The 22081-nt window shown below is 40.9% G+C and overlaps 1 protein-coding gene across 21 annotated transcripts in view; it reads right to left on the minus strand.

Annotated features, from left to right (window-relative positions):
- Positions 1 to 22081, minus strand: part of LOC123638275 (putative ankyrin repeat domain-containing protein 19) — a 77340-nt gene that overhangs the window by 986 nt on the left and 54273 nt on the right. For 20 of the 21 annotated variants that reach the window (XM_045551785.1, XM_045551787.1, XM_045551783.1 and 17 more), the window contains 4 exons: positions 21557 to 21632; positions 17424 to 17484; positions 17143 to 17336; positions 13776 to 14060 (listed from right to left, as the gene is read on the minus strand). In XM_045551785.1, coding sequence (XP_045407741.1) covers positions 13962 to 14060; positions 17143 to 17336; positions 17424 to 17484; positions 21557 to 21632 — 430 coding nt within the window. In that variant the 3' untranslated portion in view covers positions 13776 to 13961. Of the gene's footprint in view, positions 1 to 13775; positions 14061 to 17142; positions 17337 to 17423; positions 17485 to 21556; positions 21633 to 22081 lie in introns of those variants that run through there. The other variant, XM_045551775.1, reaches the window with a different exon arrangement.

Consider the following 22081-nt stretch of genomic DNA (forward strand, 5'->3'; position numbering starts at 1 on the left):
CAACATCATAAGTCAGAGAGTGAGTAAGCATAATAAGATAGGAAAAATGGTGAGCAGGGAGAAGATACAGAAATTGCTGAATGACAGAATTGGCGACTGGGGGGAGGACTGAAGAGCTGGACTGTTCCTGCTTGAGTCTTTCACTGCTATTTATTCAGGGTGGTTTACTGGGGTGAAGAAACCAGATGTCGGAGTATATTACGGACAGTCAGGAAGACTCAGACAAGGGTGAGGGACAGCTTCACCTGGCAATGCGTCAAAGTTGAGGCACCTAGTGGACGTGATGCACAACACAGAGCTGGGTAAACACACTGGGCGTAGGAATCGGTAAGCTTACTCGGGAAAATTATCTGGAGTTATGAAGGTAAACATTTGAAAACCATACAAAAGTGGTAGAATTCAATAAGGCAAACATAGAAAGAACATGCTAATTCTAGAAGGATAAGGAGAGGAGGGAAATAAAAGATGGGATGCAATTTTTCAATTACATAACTCAGTGTCTGATTCAAGGATATGAAATATACTTTTATTTATATACGCAAATATTTACTTCCAGAAAATTGCCGGGATATGCACGTTTAAATGAAATGAAATGAAATGGCTGAATTCTGCAGCACTGATTCAAAATGTCAGTTCAAGAGGATTCCTTTGTAAAAATTTATCTGATGAGTGTTAAACTGTAGAAGACCTCCTTCTCCATTTGTGTGATTACAGAATTAGGAGGCATCTTTAAATGCTACTATAATGTAAAAAGGAAACATAATACTCTACGTTGAATTTCATGTGCTTTTCCTTCTTCCCTGGTAAAGGACATACTAACAGCTCTGATTTCTGCTTTATGCCAGATCGCGTAGCAGCTAAGAGTGGGAGAGAGCATCTAGTATGAAGAAAAGCAAAGCCATGATTATCCACGTTGAAGATTAAAAATCTTCAGGTACACCTACGATTGTCAAGGGGGACCCAATGTTCCTAGGAAGACAGAAGAATTTGACTGAAATGTCAAATGCACAGGGTTCCTCAGTTTTAGAGATGAATGACTGTACAGGCGAGGTGGAACAACTGTGAATACGAAAGTTCACAAAGCATCCCGGGAACAATATAAAGCGTGCCCTTAGCGGGAGATATTTTTAAAATTAAAAAATCATCGCCTGGAGATGATTTTGCATACTCCTTTGGAAACCATGCCTTCAGCATGTTTCTGTGATAAAAGGTAGTTTATGTGAGCAAGCAATCGACAATTTTGTTTACGTTCACGTGGCATGCGTACATACAGGTGGCCATTAGGTACTGATATTATTGCCACAAGATAAATCAGAGTAACTCCAGAAAGAAATAATCGCTGCATTTATTTCTCTAAGAGGGTTGTGGCTCAAAATTGCTTTTCTGATTTCATCGAAACAGACTGAGAACCTCCTGTATATAACCTCACATTTCAATTTTCGTTAACAAAGATATCCAATCAAAGGCTTATGTATTTCTCACTCATTATTCTCCAAAAGATCTAAAACAGCCACCAAGATTATATCAAACAATAAGATAAATTACTTAGGTAACTGATGGAATGACTGAACACTAAGTTGGACACGTTTACCAAGAAACAAAAGAGTCAAAACTACTTTGCATCATGTAGGACACAGATTTTACTAGATTCAAGACAAGACATCACTTTACTAAATTGAAAAGAAGTGAGGATTAAATTTTCTTTACTTCCCACATGGATTCTAACTGATGCTCACTAGGTGTACACATATGAGGACTAACACGTGATAATTTGAAACATTCATTTTAATAGAACCATACAGGGTAACTGGGATATCCATCACCTTAAATGATTCTCTTTTCTATATGCTAGCAACATTCAAATTATCCTCTTCTAGCAATTTTAAAATGCCCAGCTGATTAATGTTCATGACAATCATCTCAAACTTTCTTTCAGTCCTTCATTAACATCAGGGATATGTCATTCTGAAGAATCTTTTGCACTGACTGCCTCTCGTTTCTTAATTTGCATTTATTTTTATTTTTATTCATTTTTTTTTATTTCAGCTCATCATGGGGGTACCTAAGTTCAGGTTATATACACTGTCCATGTCCCGCCCATCCCCCTGAGTCAGAGCCTCAAGCGTGTCCATTCTCCAGACAGTGTGCCTGGCCCTCACCATGCAGTCATACCTCCATCCCCTCCCACCCCACCTCCCGGAGTCTTAATTTGCATTGAAAAGCATTTCCATCTAGCACTCTGGGAGGCCCAGGCTGGTGGATCCTCTGAGCTCAGGAGTTCCAGACCAGCCTGAGCAAGAGCAAGACCCCCTCTCTACTAAAAATAGAGAGAAATGAGCAGGACAACTAAAAATATATAGAAAAAAATTAGCCAGGCATATTGGCGCATGCCTGTAGTCCCAGCCACTTGAGAGGCTGAGGCAGGAGGATTGCTTGAGTCCAGGAGTTTAAGGTTGCTGTGAGCTAGGCCGATGCCACGGCACTCTAGCCCGCTGTCTCAAAAAAAATAATAAAAATAAAAATAAAAAATAAAAGCATTTTCTTCATATTTTTTAATGTGGAGAGATCCTGCTCTCATTTAACTCCACTATTTCTGAGGTGTTTTTATACTAATCTGTCATATTGACGCTCTTACTCAATCATTACGTTTATCTTGACCTTCGCACATGAATTCTTCCCCTTCATTCATTCCTCCATCCACACATTTGTGGAGCAGCACTTTTGGGTTGCTTTCTAATTCTTTGCTCACACAGTGGCAGCCCTAAGAATTGTTTTCTCCCACCAAAGTTTATAAATCTCAATCCTGTACATCTCTCTCTCTTGTGATTACACTGGTTTCTATGATGACCTTGAGGCCATCCATTTCTTTCTAGGATCCTTGTCAGCATGATGAGGGTCAGGGGGTGGTATGTGAACAAAGCGTGGGGAAAAGAAGGGGTTTTTGTTGTTGTGGGTCCTTAAACTAACTTACCTCTGTGTGATCTTCCTCAGTTGAAGACATCAAGAAAGGTTGCAGACCAGGGCCATGTGTTTCCACGAAACGAGCATGAAAGCCCTGGACTTTGACTGACGTCGGAAGGCTTTCAACCACATCTCGATGATGAGAAATACCGTCCTGTAACATGGTTTCCTTTTCTGTTCCCACACCATTATATTTGCCTTTTACTACTGCAAAAATAAAGAGTATATGAAAATATGTGTAATTAGTTAACAAGGAATAACACAATATAGGCAGTCTTGAAATAGCTTACCACTTTTCGTGAGTTGCTGAGAAGTGGCCATTGGCTTCGTCAATCCCGGTTGTGCAACATTCTAGAACGAAAAACAGAAGCCTTAATAAAAATGAGTATCAACACGGGTAACTCAAGTGTAATGTTCACCATTACCAGACGAATCAACACAACGTGCACAGATTGTGGAATAACTTGAATGTAGACCCAACACTCAATTCTGTCATTATTTAACATATATCTTTATGTGGGGAGAGCGTTATGGGAGCTACTACAGATGTCCTCAAAATATTATCCCCCTCATCCCTACTTCATTACTATACAAACACTATGATTCATTTAGAGTATTTTCTTAACCAGAATAAACTAGGACAAAAATTTTCCGACATAGTTGAGAGCATTTCTGAAACAACTAACATTAAGGAACTTACAGTCATCATGTGTTATATTTTTACATCCATCCACGTGATTTATATTTGTATGAATTATCTCTTGCCCATGAATATGTGAGAGTTTAGTTTTTACTAGTACCTTACCTAAAAGGATGGAGATTCAAAGTAGTATAAGACACTTCTACCTTGTTTGACAAAAAGCTACAGAGAAATGATGTTGCCCACTCAGGTCTTTGCAAGAAAGAGAGAAATAAACAGGAATAAAACTCATATGGCACTGATGGATGAAAGAAAGGCACACATAGCTACTACAAAGAAACCTGTAACTAAATATGGAGGCAGAGAGGGAATGAAGAGACAGACACTGAAGAAACGTCTCCTGCAAGGAAAATTTAGGTGGGTGTAAAACCATTTCAAAAGCTGCGGGCACATGGATGAACACACAAACAAAAACAAGAAACATTTCCACTCAATTATGAACGTCAATCAAGAAAGAAAAGAAAAGACATTCAGCACAATAAGATCTATAACAGAGACTTCTGTTCATAGCACATCCACAATAATACTGACTAACATTTATGTGACAGTTACTTTTTGTCTCCACTTTTGTACACTTTAATTTATTGCTATAAAATGAGGCATTCAAGTAGTGAAACATGGTCACATACCACTATCTGAAAGCTGTACACTTATAAATACAAAAAGAGAAAAATAGAAACAGAAACATTCCATCAGTTTCTCCTAGGAGGAAAAAAAAAAAATGGGTAATCAGAATTCTAAACAGTAATGTGCGGCTTGTAATGATATCATGTCTTACAGATACCTTCAGAAACCCTCACTAGAAAGAGCACAGAGGGGAATACGGGCAGAATGGGTGACTACAGATATCGGGCGCCGGACCCTACGAGGAAGAACAGAAAGTCTCAGATGGTAAGGCACACCCCAGGTGTAATTCTAAGGACACAGTGCCAGAACCAACCACAGATCCCACGGGAAGAAGACGCAGGGCAGAACAGGAAGGAGCAACGGGTTGTGGCAGAGAGAGACCCCGGAGGACCTGGGAGCCCCACGGAAAGGGAAGGTGGGGAGGTTTGTTCTTCCTCCCCTCACACCTCTGGCAGTCTGCAGGCCCCCAAACTGTCAGACAGCCCCTCTGTCCTCAGGAGCCCAAGCGCTGCTGCCCTCCGGGAACTGGGAGCTTCTTGAGCACAGAGCACAAGGCCCCTGGCACCCTGGAGGTCGTTCTCCCTCCCCACAGACCACAGCCCACGTGGTGGGCACCATACTGCTTTCGCACCCATTGCGTGCCTCTGTGCTACCCAGGGAGCTTCAGCCCTTCAGTTTCTCATTTCACTGGAACCGACACAAATGTGCTACACAACCCACTCAGACTGCAGCAGCCAGAGGGCACCAGTGAATCTCGGGGACCTGAGCGGTCTCACAGCTGGCACATTCTGGGCAGGCTGCCTACATGTGAGAGGACAGCACCGAATCCCAGAAAGGATCCTTGAGACACAGGTGTCAAGAATGACAGGTCTCATTCTTTTAGACCCTTCTCATCTTGCTCCTCCCTCCCCCTTCTTTCCACCGCTGCTGGCACAGCCCTGGCAGTTCCTGCAGATTTCATGCCTAGTGTAATCAGTGACATAACCAGGATGCTAACATGTCACTTGACTTCTCCTCCGTCCAAGTACCACTGTGCAGCAGCTGCTTCTACCTAAGAGGTCAGACCCTTCCAAGCTCTTTCCACAGCTGTCCCCTTAGTATATGTTATATGTCATCACTAGTTCCTACCTACCCTTGTAAAAGCACAGCAGCCACAAATATATTTAGCGCATTTTGTTTTTGAAAACAAATTCTACTCATCAAAATATCACTAAATAGAATTGCTGTTATTAAACTCTCACGTATTTACTATCCCCCATACTTTTCCATCTCCTGTTTCCTCAATATCCTGACTTGACTATCCAACGTTTTAAAATCTTCAGGTTTCAGGCACTATCTTTGTTACTTCCAGCTTCAAAAACATCCTACTCCAAACTCTTTCTCTTTGAATGTCATTGGACCTTTCACACGTTCACATGTACCATGCAATTTTACATTTGGCCACGGCTTGACCCGGAAGAATTCTTTAGCTTGTAGGTCAACATACTTCAAAGCCCAAATTGATTCTTTCCCACTTCTAAGCCTTATTTTTTACCCTACAGTATGATGGCCTCTTAAAAAAATGCAGCAGACTAGCAGAATTATACTGTACAGCTGTAATGTCCTTAGCACATTATTATTTACTGACCTATAAGCTGAAAACTGTAAGATGATCAGCCCTTATATGCAAATGCAGAGGTCAGACTGTGACATCACACCACCCCTTCTTGGATTTTAACTTCACTCAATGCTTAGATTTTAACAGCATAACAACAACAACAACAAAACACAGTACCTCCGAATCCGAATCCCAAGGTGACGACGCTTCCTCTTCCTTCGGTCCAGATGTTAACAAGGACATCTTAGCTGTAAAATGTCATTCACAGAGTCATTTATGAGAACATGTGTGACTGTATGTTTCAAATACCTACACAAGTCTACTGCCATTCACTTTTATTCAGATGAAATAAAAGTAATAGCAAAAAATTATTTCAGAATTGGTGCAGATTAAAAGAACAAAAGGTAGGCCGTATGAAGGAGTACAAGAAAAGAAAAATAATTACAGGAAATGGTTGTTACATTTGAAACCACATACGTTAAAAGGTGCCTTTACAACAGTATTTACGCATGGAAAAATCTCAGAGATAGTCACTGATTTACCGCTTCTGCTGTTTTCACGCGTTACAGTAAAACTGACATCACTTTTTTGCTCTCGTGGAGCATTTTCAATAATACTCATACCATTTTCCTCTCTTAAACCTGCTGGCTTTGTTGTCTCCTCCTGTAAAAAAAAAAAAAAAAAGAAATGCACTTCAGAACACATTGCATTTATTCTCTCACTCACCCACTCACTCAGTCAGATAACACACAGTCACTGTGTCTGCAAATCATGGGCAATATTCTGGGACAAAGCGGAACATATAAATAGAAGGCAGATTCTGCCTGATATTCAAGCGGGACTTGGGATGTATGGAAGGAAATAAGAAGACAAATGGGTAAGTCACTAAGTCACCAGTTTGACAAATGGACCGAACAAAGTCTAGTGAGGGCACAAAGGAGAGAACAGTCCGTTCTAACTGGGAAACTCCAGAAACGCTACAAAGAGAGGAATGGATTTTGAAAGGCACACAAAATACAGACCGAAGGTGTCAAGAATTTCTTGACATGTGGGATCAGCACAAGGATAAGGAAGCAACCAGGCAAATAGGCGAAGCAAAATAATGTGGTAAAACTGCAAAACAGCTATCGGAAGCGGGATGGAGAGGGAAAACGGGAGAATCAGTCATGGAATGAGCATCCCCTCAATGAGGAGATGACTTACATCTTCACAAATATATTTCAGAAAGGTCACCCAGGCAGCAATGGAAAGCTAAATGAACTTACCAAGCGGGGGTCTTCCAACATCATAAGTCAGAGAGTGAGTAAGCGTAATAAGATAGGAAAAATGGTGAGCAGGTAGAAGATACAGAACTTGCTGAATGACAGAATTGGCGACTGGGGGGAGGACTGGAGAGCTGGACTGTTCCTGCTTGAGTCTTTCACTGCTATTTATTCGGGGTTGTTTACTGGGGTGAAGAAGCCAGATGTCGGAGTATATTACAGACAGTCAGGAAGACTCAGACAAGGGTCAAGGACAGCTTCACCTGGCAATGCGTCAAAGCTGAGGCACCCAGTGGACGTGATGCACAACACAGAGCTGGGTAAACACACTGGGCGTAGGAATCGGTAAGCTTACTCGGGAAAACTGTCTGGAGTTATGAAGGTAAATATTTGAAAACCATACAAAAGTGGTAGAATTCAATAAGGCAAACATAGAAAGAACTCGTTAATTCTAGAAGGATAAGGAGAGGAGGGAAATAAGAGACGGGATGCAATTTTTCAATTACATAACTCAGTGTTTGATTCAAGGATATGAAATATACTTTTATTTATATAGGCAAATATTTACTTCCAGAAAATTGCCGGGATATGCATGTTTAAATGAAATGAAATGAAATGGCTGAATTCTACAACACTGATTCAAAATGCCAGTTCAAGAGGATTCCTTTGTAAAAATTTATCTGATGAGTGTTAAACTGTAGAAGACCTCCTTCTCCATTTGTGTGATTACAGAATTAGGAGGCATCTTTAAATGCTACTATAATGTAAAAAGGAAACATAATACTCTATGTTGAATTTCACGTGCTTTTCCTTCTGACCCGCTAAAGGACATACTAATAGCTCTAATGTCCGCTTTATGCCAGATAGGGTAGTAGTTAAGAGTGGGAGAGAGCATCTAGTATGAAGAAAGTAAAGCCATGATTATCCACGTTGAAGATTAAAAATCTTCAGGTACACCTACGATTGTCAAGGGGGACCCAATGTTCCTAGGAAGACAGAAGAATTTGACTGAAATGTCAAATGTACAGGGTTCCTCAGTTTTAGAGATGAATGACTGTACAGGCCAGGTGGAACAACTGTGAATACGAAAGTTCACAAAGCATCCCGGGAAAAATATACAGCGTGCCCTTAGCAGGAGATATTTTTAAAATTAAAAAATCATCGCCCAGGCCCGGCGCGGTGGCTCACGCCTGTAATCCTAGCTCTGGGAGGCCGAGGCGGGTGGATCGCTCGAGGTCAGGAGTTCGAGACCAGCCTGAGCAAGAGTGAGACCCCGTCACTACTAAAAATAGAAAGAAATTATCTGGCCAACTAAAAAAAATATATATACAAAAAAATTAGCCGGGCATGGTGGCTCATGCCTGTAGTCCCAGCTACTAGGGAGGCTGAGGAAGTAGGATCGCTTAAGCCCAGGAGTCTGAGGTTGCTGTGAGCTAGGCTGATGCCACGGCACTCACTCTAGCCCGGGCAACAAAGTGACACTCTGTCTCAAAAAAAAAAAAAAAAAAAAAAATCATCGCCCAGAGATGATTTTGTATACTCCTTTGGAAACCATGCCGTCAGCATGTTTCTGTGATAAAAGGTAGTTTATGTGAGCAAGCAATCGACAATTCTGTTTATGTTCACGTGGCATGTGTACATACAGGTGGATATTAGGTACGGATATTATTGCCACAAGACAAATCAGAGTAACTCCAGAAAGAAATAATCGCTGCATTTATTTCTCTAAGAGGGTTGTGGCTCAAAATTGCTTTTCTGATTTCATCGAAACAGACTGAGAACCTCCTATATATAACCTCACATTTCAATTTTCGTTAACAAAGATATCCAATCAAAGGCTTATTTATTTCTCTCTCCTTATTCTCCAAAAGATCTAAAACAGCCACCAAGATTATATCAAACAATAAGATAAATTACTTAGGTAACTGATGGAATGACTGAACACTAAGTTGGACAGGTTTACCAAGAAACAAAAGAGTCAAAACTACTTTGCATCATGTAGGACACAGATTTTACTAGATTCAAGACAAGACATCACTTTACTAAATTGAAAAGAAGTGAGGATTAAATTTTCTTTGCTTCCCACATGGATTCTAATTGATGCTCACTAGGTGTACACATATGAGGACTAACACGTGATAATTTGAAACATTCATTTTAATAGAACCATACAGGGTAACTGGGATATCCATCACCTTAAATGATTCTCTTTTCTATATGCTAGCAACATTCAAATTATCCTCTTCTAGCAATTTTAAAATGCCCAGCTGATTAATGTTCATGACAATCATCTCAAACTTTCTTTCAGTCCTTCATTAACATCAGGGATATGTCATTCTGAAGAATCTTTTGCACTGACTGCCTCTCGTTTCTTAATTTGCATTTATTTTTATTTTTATTCATTTTTTTTTATTTCAGCTCATCATGGGGGTACATAAGTTCAGGTTATATACATTGTCCATGTCCCGCCCATCCCCCTGAGTCAGAGCCTCAAGCGTGTCCATTCTCCAGACAGTGTGCCTGGCCCTCACCATGCAGTCATACCTCCATCCCCTCCCACCCCACCTCCCGGAGTCTTAATTTGCATTGAAAAGCATTTCCATCTAGCACTCTGGGAGGCCCGGGCTGGTGGATCCTCTGAGCTCAGGAGTTCCAGACCAGCCTGAGCAAGAGCAAGACCCCCTCTCTACTAAAAATAGAGAGAAATGAGCAGGACAACTAAAAATATATAGAAAAAAATTAGCCAGGCATATTGGCGCATGCCCGTAGTCCCAGCCACTTGAGACGCTGAGGCAGGAGGATTGCTTGAGTCCAGGAGTTTGAGGTTGCTGTGAGCTAGGCCGATGCCACGGCACTCTAGCCCGCTGTCTCAAAAAAAATAATAAAAATAAAAATAAAAAATAAAAGCATTTTCTTCATATTTTTTAATGTGGAGAGATCCTGCTCTCATTTAACTCCACTATTTCTGAGGTGTTTTTATACTAATCTGTCATATTGACGCTCTTACTCAATCATTACGTTTATCTTGACCTTCGCACATGAATTCTTCCCCTTCATTCATTCCTCCATCCACATATTTGTGGAGCAGCACTTTTGGGTTGCTTTCTAATTCTTTGCTCACACAGTGGCAGCCCTAAGAATTGTTTTCTCCCACCAAAGTTTATAAATCTCAATCCTGTACATCTCTCTCTCTTGTGATTACACTGGTTTCTATGATGACCTTGAGGCCATCCATTTCTTTCTAGGATCCTTGTCAGCATGATGAGGGTCAGGGGGTGGTATGTGAACAAAGCGTGGGGAAAAGAAGGGGTTTTTGTTGTTGTGGGTCCTTAAACTAACTTACCTCTGTGTGACCTTCCTCAGTTGAAGACATCAAGAAAGGTTGCAGACCAGGGCCATGTGTTTCCACGAAACGAGCATGAAAGCCCTGGACTTTGACTGACGTCGGAAGGCTTTCAACCACATCTCGATGATGAGAAATACCGTCCTGTAACATGGTTTCCTTTTCTGTTCCCACACCATTATATTTGCCTTTTACTACTGCAAAAATAAAGAGTATATGAAAATATGTGTAATTAGTTAACAAGGAATAACACAATATAGGCAGTCTTGAAATAGCTTACCACTTTTCGTGAGTTGCTGAGAAGTGGCCATTGGCTTCGTCAATCCCGGTTGTGCAACATTCTAGAACGAAAAACAGAAGCCTTAATAAAAATGAGTATCAACACGGGTAACTCAAGTGTAATGTTCACCATTACCAGACGAATCAACACAACGTGCACAGATTGTGGAATAACTTGAATGTAGACCCAACACTCAATTCTGTCATTATTTAACATATATTTTTATGCGGGGAGAGCGTTATGGGAGCTACTACAGATGTCCTCAAAATATTATCCCCCTCATCCCTACTTCATTACTATACAAACACTATGATTCATATTTAGAGTATTTTCTTAACCAGAATAACCTAGGACAAAAATTTTCCGACACAGATGAGAGCATTTCTGAAACAACTAACATTAAGGAACTTACAGTCATCATGTGTTATATTTTTACATCCATCCACGTGATTTATATTTGTATGAATTATCTCTTGCCCATGAATATGTGGGAGTTTAGTTTTTACTAGTACCTTACCTAAAAGGATGGAGATTCAAAGTAGTATAAGACACTTCTATCTTGTTTGACAAAAAGCTACAGAGAAATGATTGTGCCCACTCAGGTCTTTGCAAGAAAGAGAGAAATAAACAGGAATAAAACTCATATGGCACTGATGGATGAAAGAAAGGCACACATAGCTACTACAAAGAAACCTGTAACTAAATACGGAGGCAGAGAGGGAATGAAGAGACAGACACTGAAGAAACGTCTCCTGCAAGGAAAATTTAGGTGGGTGTAAAACCATTTCAAAAGCTGCGGGCACATGGATGAACACACAAACAAAAACAAGAAACATTTCCACTCAATTATGAACGTAAATCAAGAAAGAAAAGAAAAGACATTCAGCACAATAAGATGTATAACAGAGATTTCTGTTCATAGCACATCCACAATAATACTGACTAACATTTATGTGACAGTTACTTTTTGTCTCCACTTTTGTAGACTTTAATTTATTGCTATAAAATGAGGTATTCAAGTAGTGAAACATGGTCATATACTACTATCTGAAAGCTGTAAACTTATAAATACAAAAAGAGAAAAACAGAAACAGAAACATTCCATCAGTTTCTCCTAGGAGAAAAAAAAAAAGGATAATCAGAATTCTAAACAGTGATGTGCGGCTTGTAATGATATCATGTCTTAAAGATACCTTCAGAAACCCTCACTAGAAAGAGCACAGAGGGCAATACGGGCAGAATGGCTGACTACAGATATCGGGCACCGGATCCTATGAGGAAGAACAGAAAGTCTCAGATGGTAAGGCACACCCCAGGTGTAAAGGGGTAATTCTAAGGACACAGTGCCAGAACCCACCACAGATCCCACGGGAAGAACTCGCAGGGCAGAACAAGAAAGAGCAAGATTCTGGCAGAGAGAGACCCCGGAGGAACTGGGAGCCCCACGGAAAGGTAGGTGAGGAGGTTTGTTTTTCCTCCCCTCACACCTCTGGCAGTGTGCAGGCCCCCAAACTGTCAGACAGCCCCTCTGTCCTCAGGAGCCCAAGCGCTGCTGCCCTCAGGGAACTGGGAGCTTCTTGAGCACAGAGCACAAGGCCGCTGGCACCCTGGAGGTCGTTCTCCCTCCCCACAGACCACAGCCTACGTGGTGGGCACCATACTGCTTTCGCACCCATTGCGTGCCTCTGTGCTGCCCAGGGAGCTTCAGCCCTTTAGTTTCTCATTTCACTGGAACCGACACAAATGTGCTACACAACCCACTCAGACTGCAGCAGCCAGAGGGCACCAGTGAATCTCGGGGACCTGAGCGGTATCACAGCTGGTACATTCTGGGCAGGCTGCCTACATGTGAGAGGACAGCACCGAATCCCAGAAGGGCTCCTTGAGACACAGATGTCAAGAATGACAGGTCTCATTCTTTTAGACTTTTCTCATCTTGCTCCTCTCTCCCCCTTCTGTCCACCGCTGCTGGTACAGCCCTGGCAGTTCCTGCAGATTTCATGCCTAGTGTAATCAGTGACATAACCAGGATGCTAACATGTCACCTGACTTCTCCTCCGTCCAGGTACCACTGTGCAGCAGCTGCTTCTATCTAAGAGGTCAGGCCCTTCCAAGCTCTTTCCACAGTTGTTCCCTTACTATACGTCGTCAGTAGTTCCTACCTACCCTTGTAAAAGCACAGCAGCCACAAATATATTTAGTGCATTTTGTTTTTGATAAGAAATTCTACTCATCAAAATATCACTAAATAGAATTGTTGTCATTATACTCTCACGTATTTACTATTCCCCACACTTTTCCATCTCCTGTTTCCTCAACATCTTGACTTGACTATCCAACATTTTAAAATCTTCAGGTTTCAGGCACTATCTTTTTTAATTCCAGCTTCCAAAACATTCTACTCCAAACTCTTTCTCTTTGAATGTCATTAGACCTTTCACACGTTCCCATGTACCATGCAATTTTACATTTGGCCACGGCTTGACCCGGAAGAATTCTTTAGCTTGTAGGTAAACATACTTCAAAGCCCAAATTGATTCTTTCGCACTTCTAAGCCTTATTTTTTACCCTACGGTATGATGGCCTCTTAAAAAAATTCAGCAAACTAGAGGAATTATACTGTACAGCTGTAATGTCCTTAGCACACCATTATTTTCTGACCTATAAGCTGAAACTTGTAAGAGGATCAGCCCTTATATGCAAATGGAGAGGTCAGACTGTGACATCACACCACCCCTTCTTGGATTTTAACATCACTCAGGGCTTAGATTTTAACAGCATAACAACAACAACAAAACACAGTACCTCAGAATCCGAATCCGCAGGTGACGACGCTTCCTCTTCCTTTGGTCCAGATGTTAACAAGGACCTCTTAGCTATAAAATGTCATTCACAGAGTCATTTATGAGAACATGTCTGACTTTATATTTCAAATACCTATACAAGTCTACTGCCATTCTTTTTTATTTAGATGAAATAAAATTAATAGCAAAAAATTTTTTCAGAATCGATGCAGATTAAAAGAACAAAAGGTAGGCCGTATGAAGGAAAACAGGAAAAGAAAAATAATTACAGGAAACGGTTGTTACATTTGAAGCCACATATGTTAACTGGTGTCTTTACGACAGTATTTACGCATGGAGAAATCTCAGAGATATTCACTGATTTACCGCTTGTGCTATTTTCACGTGTTACAGTAAAAGTGACATTACATTTTGCTCTCGTGGAGCATTTTCAATAATACTCATACCATTTTCCTCTCTTAAACCTGCTGGCTTTGTTGTCTCCTCCTGTGGAAAAAAAAAAAAAAAAGAAATGCACTTCAGAACGCATTGTATTTATTCTCTCACTCACCCACTCACTCAGTCAGATAACACACAGTCACTGTGTCTGCCAAACCATGGGCAATATTCTGGGACAAAGCGGAACATATAAATAGAAGGCAGATTCTGCCTGATAATTCAAGCGGGACTTGAGATGTGTGGAAAGAAATAGGAATACAAATGGGTAAGTCACTAAGTCACCAGTTCGACAAATGGACTGGACAAAGTCTAGTGAGGGCACAAAGGAGAGAACAGTCCGTTCTACCTAGGAAACTCCAGAAACGCTACAAAGAGAGGAATGGATTTTGAAAGACACACAAAATACAGACCGAAGGTGTGAAGAATTTCTTGACATGTGGGATCAGCACAAGGATAAGGAAGCAACCAGGCAAATAGGGGAAGCAAAATAATGTGGTAAAACTGGAAAACAGGTATAGGAAGCGGGATGGAGAGGGAAAACGGGAGAATCAGTCTGAACCACACCAGTCACGTGCCATCCTAGGACATCAGCTGTCCCCTTCATGGAATGAGGATCCCCTCAATGAGGAGATGACTTACATCTTCACAAATAAATTTTAGAAAGGTCATCCAGGCAGCAATGGAAAGCTAAATGAACTTACCAAGCGGGGGTGGGGTGGCGGGAATCCAGAAAACAGTCTTCCAACATCATAAGGCAGAGAGTGAGTAAGCATAATAAGATAGGAAAAATGGTGAGCAGGGAGAAGATACAGAACTTGGTGAATGACAGAATTGGCGACTGGGGGGAGGACTGGAGGGCTGGATTGTTCCTGCTTGAATCTTTCACTGCTATTTATTAGGGGTTATTTACTAGGGTCAAGAAGCCAGATGTCGGAGTATATTATGGAGAACCAGGAAGAGTCTGACAAGGGTCAAGGAGAGCTTCATTTGGCAATGTATTGAATTTGAGGCACCTAGTGGATGTGATGCACAAGAGAAATCTCGGTAAACACATTGGGTGTAGGATTCGGTTAGCTTACTTGGGAAAATTTTACAGAGTTCAGAAGGTAAATATTTGAAAAATATACTAAAGTGGTAGAATTTAATAATGCAAACCTTGAAAGAACTTGGAAATTCTGGAAATGAAAATGAGAGTAGGGAAATATAATATGGGATGCAATGTTTTCAAATACATTACCCAGAATCTGTCAAGGATATAAAATATACTTTCATTTATATATGCAAATATTTACTTCCAGAAAATTGCCGGGATATGCATGTTTAAATGAAATGAAATGGTTGAATTCTAAAGCACTGATTCAAAATGCCAATTCAATAGGATTCTTATGTAAAAATTAATCTTAAAAGTTGTAATCTGTAGAAGACCTCCTTCTCCATTTGTGTGATTACAGAATTAGGAGGCATGTTTAAATACTACTATAATTTTAGAAGGAAATGTAAATCCCCATGTTGGATGTGACATGGTTTTTCTTCTGCCCCGGTAAAGGACATAGTAATAGCTCTAATTTCCTCTTTATGCCACATAGGATATTAGTTAAAAATCAGAGAGAGCATCTAGCATGAAGAAAATGAAGCCATGATTATTCAAGTTGAAGATCAAAAATCCGAAAACATCTATGATTGTGAAGGAAGACCCAATATTCCTAGGAAGACAGAAGAAACAGACTCAAATGTCAGGTGTAAAGGATTCCTGAGTTTAAGAGATGAATTCATCTCTGGGCCAGGTCAAAAATCTATAAATACTAAAGTTCATAAAGCTTCCTGTGAATAATATAAAGGGTCCCCTTTTGGGGAGATATTTTTAAAAGAAAAAAACCATCGTCTAGAGATGATTTTGTATTCTCCATTGGAAATCATTCCTTCATTGTTTCTATAAGTAGTTTATGTGAGAGAAGAGTCACCAATTATGTTTAAGTTCATGGCATGTGTATATACAGGTGCCCTTTACATACAGATAGTATTAGCATAAGATCAATGAGAATAACTGCAGAAATAAATAATTGCTGCATTTATTTCTCTAAGAGGCCTGTGGCTCAAAATTTCTTTTCTCTTAGCATCAATAAAAATTCAGAACCTCCCTTATATAATCTGAGATTATAATTTTAATTAATCAAAAGATCAAATAAAAGGTTTATTTATTTCTTTCTCCTTATTCTCTAAAAGATCTAAAACAGTCACCAGGATTGTATCAAACAGTAAGATATATTACTTAGGCAAGTTATGGATAGAGAAAACACTAAGTTAGCAACCTTAAGGAAGGAACAAGAGTCTAAACTAAATAATTCATTAAAAAATCTGACAAGCCCCAAGAGAGATATCTCTTGGCATTATCTACGACATAGGTTTTACTAGATTCAGATTAAGACATCACTTTACTAAATTTAACAGAAATGAAGAATAAATTCTTTTATTTCTAAGTCATTTTTAATTGCTGCATACTTGGTGCACATATATGGGGCCTACATGTGATAATTTGACCCTTCATATTAGTAGAATCATACAGGGTAATTGGGATATCCATCACCTTAATCATTTTCAAATTGTCTTTCATTTCTTCACTGAAATCAGGTACATGTCATTCTGAAGAATCTGAGCATCTTTTGTGCTGATTGTCTTTTCTCAATTTGCATTTAAAAGAATTTCCATTGGATTTTACATATGGAGAGTTCCTGCTCTCATTAAACTCCACTATTGCTGTGGTGTTTTTATAATAATCTCTCACTTTGACTCTCTTATTCAACCCTTCTATTTATCTTGCGCTTCTCACATGAATTCCTCCCCCTCATCCCTTTCTCATCTACATGTCTCTTGAGCAGTCCTTTTGGGTTGCTTTCTAATTCTCTGCTCACACAATGGCAACTCAAAGAATTCTTTACTCCCAACCAAACTTTAGAAATCTCAATCCTATACATCTCTCTCTCTTGTGATTACACTGCTTTCTAGTATGATCTTGAGGACATACATTTCTACGATCCTTGTCAGCATGATGGAGATGCGGGGTGGTATGTGAAAAAAGCGTGGGGAAAAGAAGGGGTTTTTGTTGTTGCTGTTGTTGCTTACATTAACTTACCTCTGTACTACCTGGCTTAGTTGAAGACTTGAAGGAAGCTTTCAGACCAGGGCCAGGTGGTTGCAGGAACGGATCATGAAAGCCCTGCACATCGACTGATGCTGTGGGAAGGCTTGGAACCACAGGTGGATCATTAAAAATACTGTCTTCAAACATTGTTCCATCTTCTGTTCTCACAGTAAATTTGGCTTGTACTACCATAAAAATAAAGAGTATATGAAAATATTTTTAATTAAATAACAAGAGATAACACAAAAATAGAAAATCTTCAAATAGCTTACCAGTTTTCATGTGTCGCCCATAAGCAGTCATTTGCTTTATTACCCCTGGTGGCAGAACATTCTAGAAAAAAAAACAACAGCTTTAAGAATAACGAGTATCAAAGTGGGTAAATTAAGAATAATATTCACCATTACCATACGATCTAACACAAAGGGCACAGATTTTGGAGTCACTCGGATGTAGACACAACCCTCGATTCTCTGATTTGTTCACCTACATCTTCTCATGGGGAGAGGATTATGAGAGCTCATACAGATATCCTCAAAATATCACTCCGCTTACCCCTAGTTCATTACTGTACAAACACTATGACATGCATTAGATTATTTTCATAACAAGAATAACCTAGGACAAAAATTTTCCCAGATAGTTTAGAGCATTTTTGAAAGAAGTAACATTAAGGAACTTACATTAATCACGTGTTATATTTTGACATATGTTCGCATGATTTATCTTTGTATTATCTTTGTATGAGTTATTTCTTGCCCAGCAATATATGGGACTTTAGCTTTTAGTAGTACCTTATGTAAAAGGGTTGACACTGCAAATGGTATAAGTCACTTCTATCATGTTCCTTAAAAAGCTAAAGGTAAATGATTGTACCCACTCAGGGCTTTGCAAGAAAGAGGGAAGTAAACAGGAATAAACCATGTCAGGTAAAGACAGATGAAGGAAAGGCACACATAGCTACTACATAGAAAGCTGTAACTAAATATGGAGACAGAGAAGGAATGAAGGGACAGACACTGAAGAAACATCTTTTGCAAGGAAAATGTACGTGGATGTAAAACCATTTCAAAAGGCGGGGGAGCATGGAGAAACACACAAACAAAAAAAAGAGACATTCCCACTCAGTTATGAACATAAATCAAGGAGGAAAAAGGAAAACATTCAGAACAATAAAATATATAACAGACTTCTGTTCATAGCATATCCATAATAGTAATGCCTAATATTTATTTCAGAGTTACTTTTTTTCTCTACTCTGTAGACTTTGATTTTATTGCTATGAGACACTCAAGTAGTTAAACTTGGTCATCTACCACTACCTAAAAGCAAACTTTATTACTACAAAGAGAAAAATATGGAAACAGATATGTTTCATTAATCTACTTGGAGGAAAAAAATGTGCAATCAGAATTCTAAAGATAAGGCATGAAAGACACTGGCTAGGGGGAGGGAGCGGTGCCCTTGCTCACCCAGTGCCCCAGTTGCTGCAGGTGGGGGGGGAGAATGGTCTGCCCCGCCCCAATGTCCCCAAGGTCCACGCTCCACAATCTTGTGACTGAGGAAGCACTCAGTGTTCACACAAGTACTGTGCGGCTTGTAATGAAAGATATCTCTAAAAGCCCCCAGTAGGAAAAGCATAGAGGGGATACAGGCAGAAGGGCTGACTAGACACACTGGGAACCAGATCTTGTGAGAAAGAACAGAAAGTTTCAGATGACAAGGCACAGCCCAGGTGCCATTCTGAGGAAACAGTGCCAGAAGCCACCACAGATCCCACAGGAAAAAGTCTCAGGGCAGAAGAAGAAGGGGCAAGATTACAGCAGAGAGAGACCCCCGAGGAACTGGGAGCCCCACGGAAAGGGTAGGCGGGGAGGTTTGTTTTTCCTCCCCTCACACCTCTGGCAGTCTGCAGGCTCTGAATCTCTCAGACAGCTCCCCTCTGTTCTTGAGAACACAGCACCAGGCTGCCAGCACTGTGGAGGATGCTCTTCCTCACCATACACCCGAGCACATGCAGTGAGTGCCATACCGCTTTCATGAAAATCGTGCCTCTTTGTCCTGTCTAGGGGGATTCAGCCCTTCAGTGTCTTATTTTTCTTTTCCGTTGTCCCCCCACAAATATTCTGCAACACACACTCACACAGCAACAGCCAGTTGGCCAGTGAATCCTGGGTGAACTGTGTCATCCCAAATCTGGGACATTCCAGGCAGGCTGCCTAAGGGTCAGAGTACAGCATAGCATGCCAGAAGGGCTCCTCGGGACATACGGGACCAGAGGGCCAGGTCTCCTCCTTTTAGACTCTTCTCTTCCTCCTTCTCCTCCTACCCTCTCCTACCTACCGCTGCTGACACAGCCATGGCCATTCCTGCTCAGGGTTGGCATGGGCACCCCAAGGGATGACTATGCTATGGCAATCAGGAGCAACTTCCTCGCCTTTGTCCCCGTTCCCTCCATACCATGGATGCCACAGATAGTGCACCTCACACCTCTCCCCCTATGAAACTGCAATGATCCAAGGGGTACTCTGACCGTGAGGGCCCTGCCCACAGGACCTCCTAGTCCTGCCTTGGCTGGCTTCTCCAGCACAATGGGTGTTACTATAAAGCACAAGGACATTAATCCTCCCTGAGTACTCCATGGGCAACTCAGGACAAAAACGCCTCTCCCTGTCACAGTTTGGGGATTCAACTCATCAGATGGAAGGCCAGCTCTGCAGGCCTTTCCCATTCCGCCAGGATTCAATCACATCATTCGGGGCCATGGGGATGTGTGAATTGACCTTCAGAAGGGAGGGAGGCCACCTGGGCAGAAATAAAAGCAGAGTTCACTGTGGGTCTGAGCCACAGTGAACTTGCCAACTTGCCGAGTACCCCTCCCCTCACAAGATGGGCATGTTTTCTGTCAGGGCCAGGGTCCTGGGAAGGGAAGCTAGAAGCTTATAGCCTGCAGACGCATTACTGGTAAACTTATTTGCCTTGGACTGCTGCCAGGGACCAGATGCCAGAGGAGAGCTGCGGGACAAGGGAAGTGGCAGGACAGTGAAACCCACTCCCATCTGCTGGACTGGGAATTCCTGACTTCTCCTCCCACAGGAGCAGACTTGTTGGCATGGTGGGAACACCCAGCCCCTAACTGGTGGCTATCTCCAGCGGTCTGAGACATGACCCGTGTCCCCTGCTGAGACAGCATTTGTATCCACCTTTGTGGAGCCTCAACATGGCTCTCCCAAACCATCCCCACCCAGTCTCACTTGCCTCTCCCTGACAGCTCTGGTCAGCACAAGGGGTCCCCTGGGGGATCGAGAACCCCCCATTGCCTGGGACAACGTGCTTCTCATGATTGACTGAGGCTAAAAACAGGCGCCAAAAACCCCACTACAGTGGACTCTCTCCTGCAAGCAACATGTACTGGCAGGGCGATCAACATGTACGGGTCAGCACAGCACTGACACATTGCATGGTACAGAATTTGGCAGACTTTTACCCACAGGCACCACCTACTGACTTCAAGATTAAACTAAATGTACCAGTATAATTCATGCTGTTGCATCTACAGGGTGGGGAAAGAGACAATGTAACAACAAACCTCCATCTCCCCATCTCAACAAGAGGCAGGGTTTGAGAAAGAGAATTCAAATTTCTAAATGTCCACAAATTCTTTCTTTTCTCAGTAGGGATACAGTCTCACCATGATGCCCAGATCATCTTGAACTCCTGGGCTCAAGCAATCCTGTCACCAAAGCCTCCCAAGTGGCTGGGACAATAGGCTCACGTCACCATGCCTAGCTAAAGTTCTACTACTTCTAATATTATTTAAGTCTAAATAGAGCACTAAGGGTATAAATAGAGAAAAAGATCTCTCCTAAAAACTATATGATACCAAAATAACATGTGTCTAAGAGAAAAAAGAGGAACTATATGCTATGTGCTATACAGTTTTGGAAATAAAAGGCACCAGGGAGATTCCATGATCACTGTAATAAGCAACTGGATGCATTAAAGATTAATTCAGACATAAGTATTATAAGAGTCATGTCAGTATGATCTAAAAGTAACAGTAAGAACATGTATGCAAATTAACCTGGACCAAATTTCATATTTCCTCTACCATGGGAAAGCTTTACCTAATACAATTTCCCTGTCACTCTGTATTTCCTGGATCATTCTTTTTTTATTCAGACCCACCCCCTGAAAACTATTTATCAATCCTCTCTTATTTACCAAAGTAAAAATTTAAAGAAAAAATTCAAGGGGTCCTATTATCAAATGGTGTTCTCTGAACAACTTTCTATTACCAAGATGAAACCATGATAGGTGGACCACTGCTAAATATTATGAGTTAACACTATAGAAAATTAGATATACACAGTGAAAAAATTAGTTTCTTGAGAGACTATTTTACCTTGGTATCAACATCGAGGTGTTCAGAAAATGAGTCAGTATCTGGTTTTCCATAAATATCCGGTTTGATGGAAATCCTTTACAGCAAAAATAAACAACAGAAATAAGCCAGGTCATTTCCTTAAAAGAAAAACATTGGCCAGTTCTTACCTGGGCACCCACTCCCAAATAAAACACAAGAATCAGGCGAAAGGTCACCTACCACTATACTAAATGCCGTTTCTTCATAGAGTTAGTATTTAGTCTCTGATTTAAGAAAAATTTTACTTACCTGTTTTTCTCTCCGCCTCTTCCAAACTTGGAAATATTCAATGAAAACTTACTTCTAGTTCCATAATGACTAGTGACAGCTAATACATTGACAGAGCCTGAGAATAATTTCTCTTAACTAATAGCCTATCCAGTTAATGGCTGACATAACTCGTGTTATCTGAACTGGAACAAACCTGATAACCTGAAACAAGGTAGAAAGATACCACCCCTTCTCCGTTATCTACCTCTGGTTCTAAGACTAATCTGTATCACT

The sequence above is a fragment of the Lemur catta genome, chromosome 5 (assembly GCF_020740605.2).
Source record: "Lemur catta isolate mLemCat1 chromosome 5, mLemCat1.pri, whole genome shotgun sequence".
NCBI classification, from domain to species: Eukaryota; Metazoa; Chordata; class Mammalia; order Primates; family Lemuridae; genus Lemur; species Lemur catta.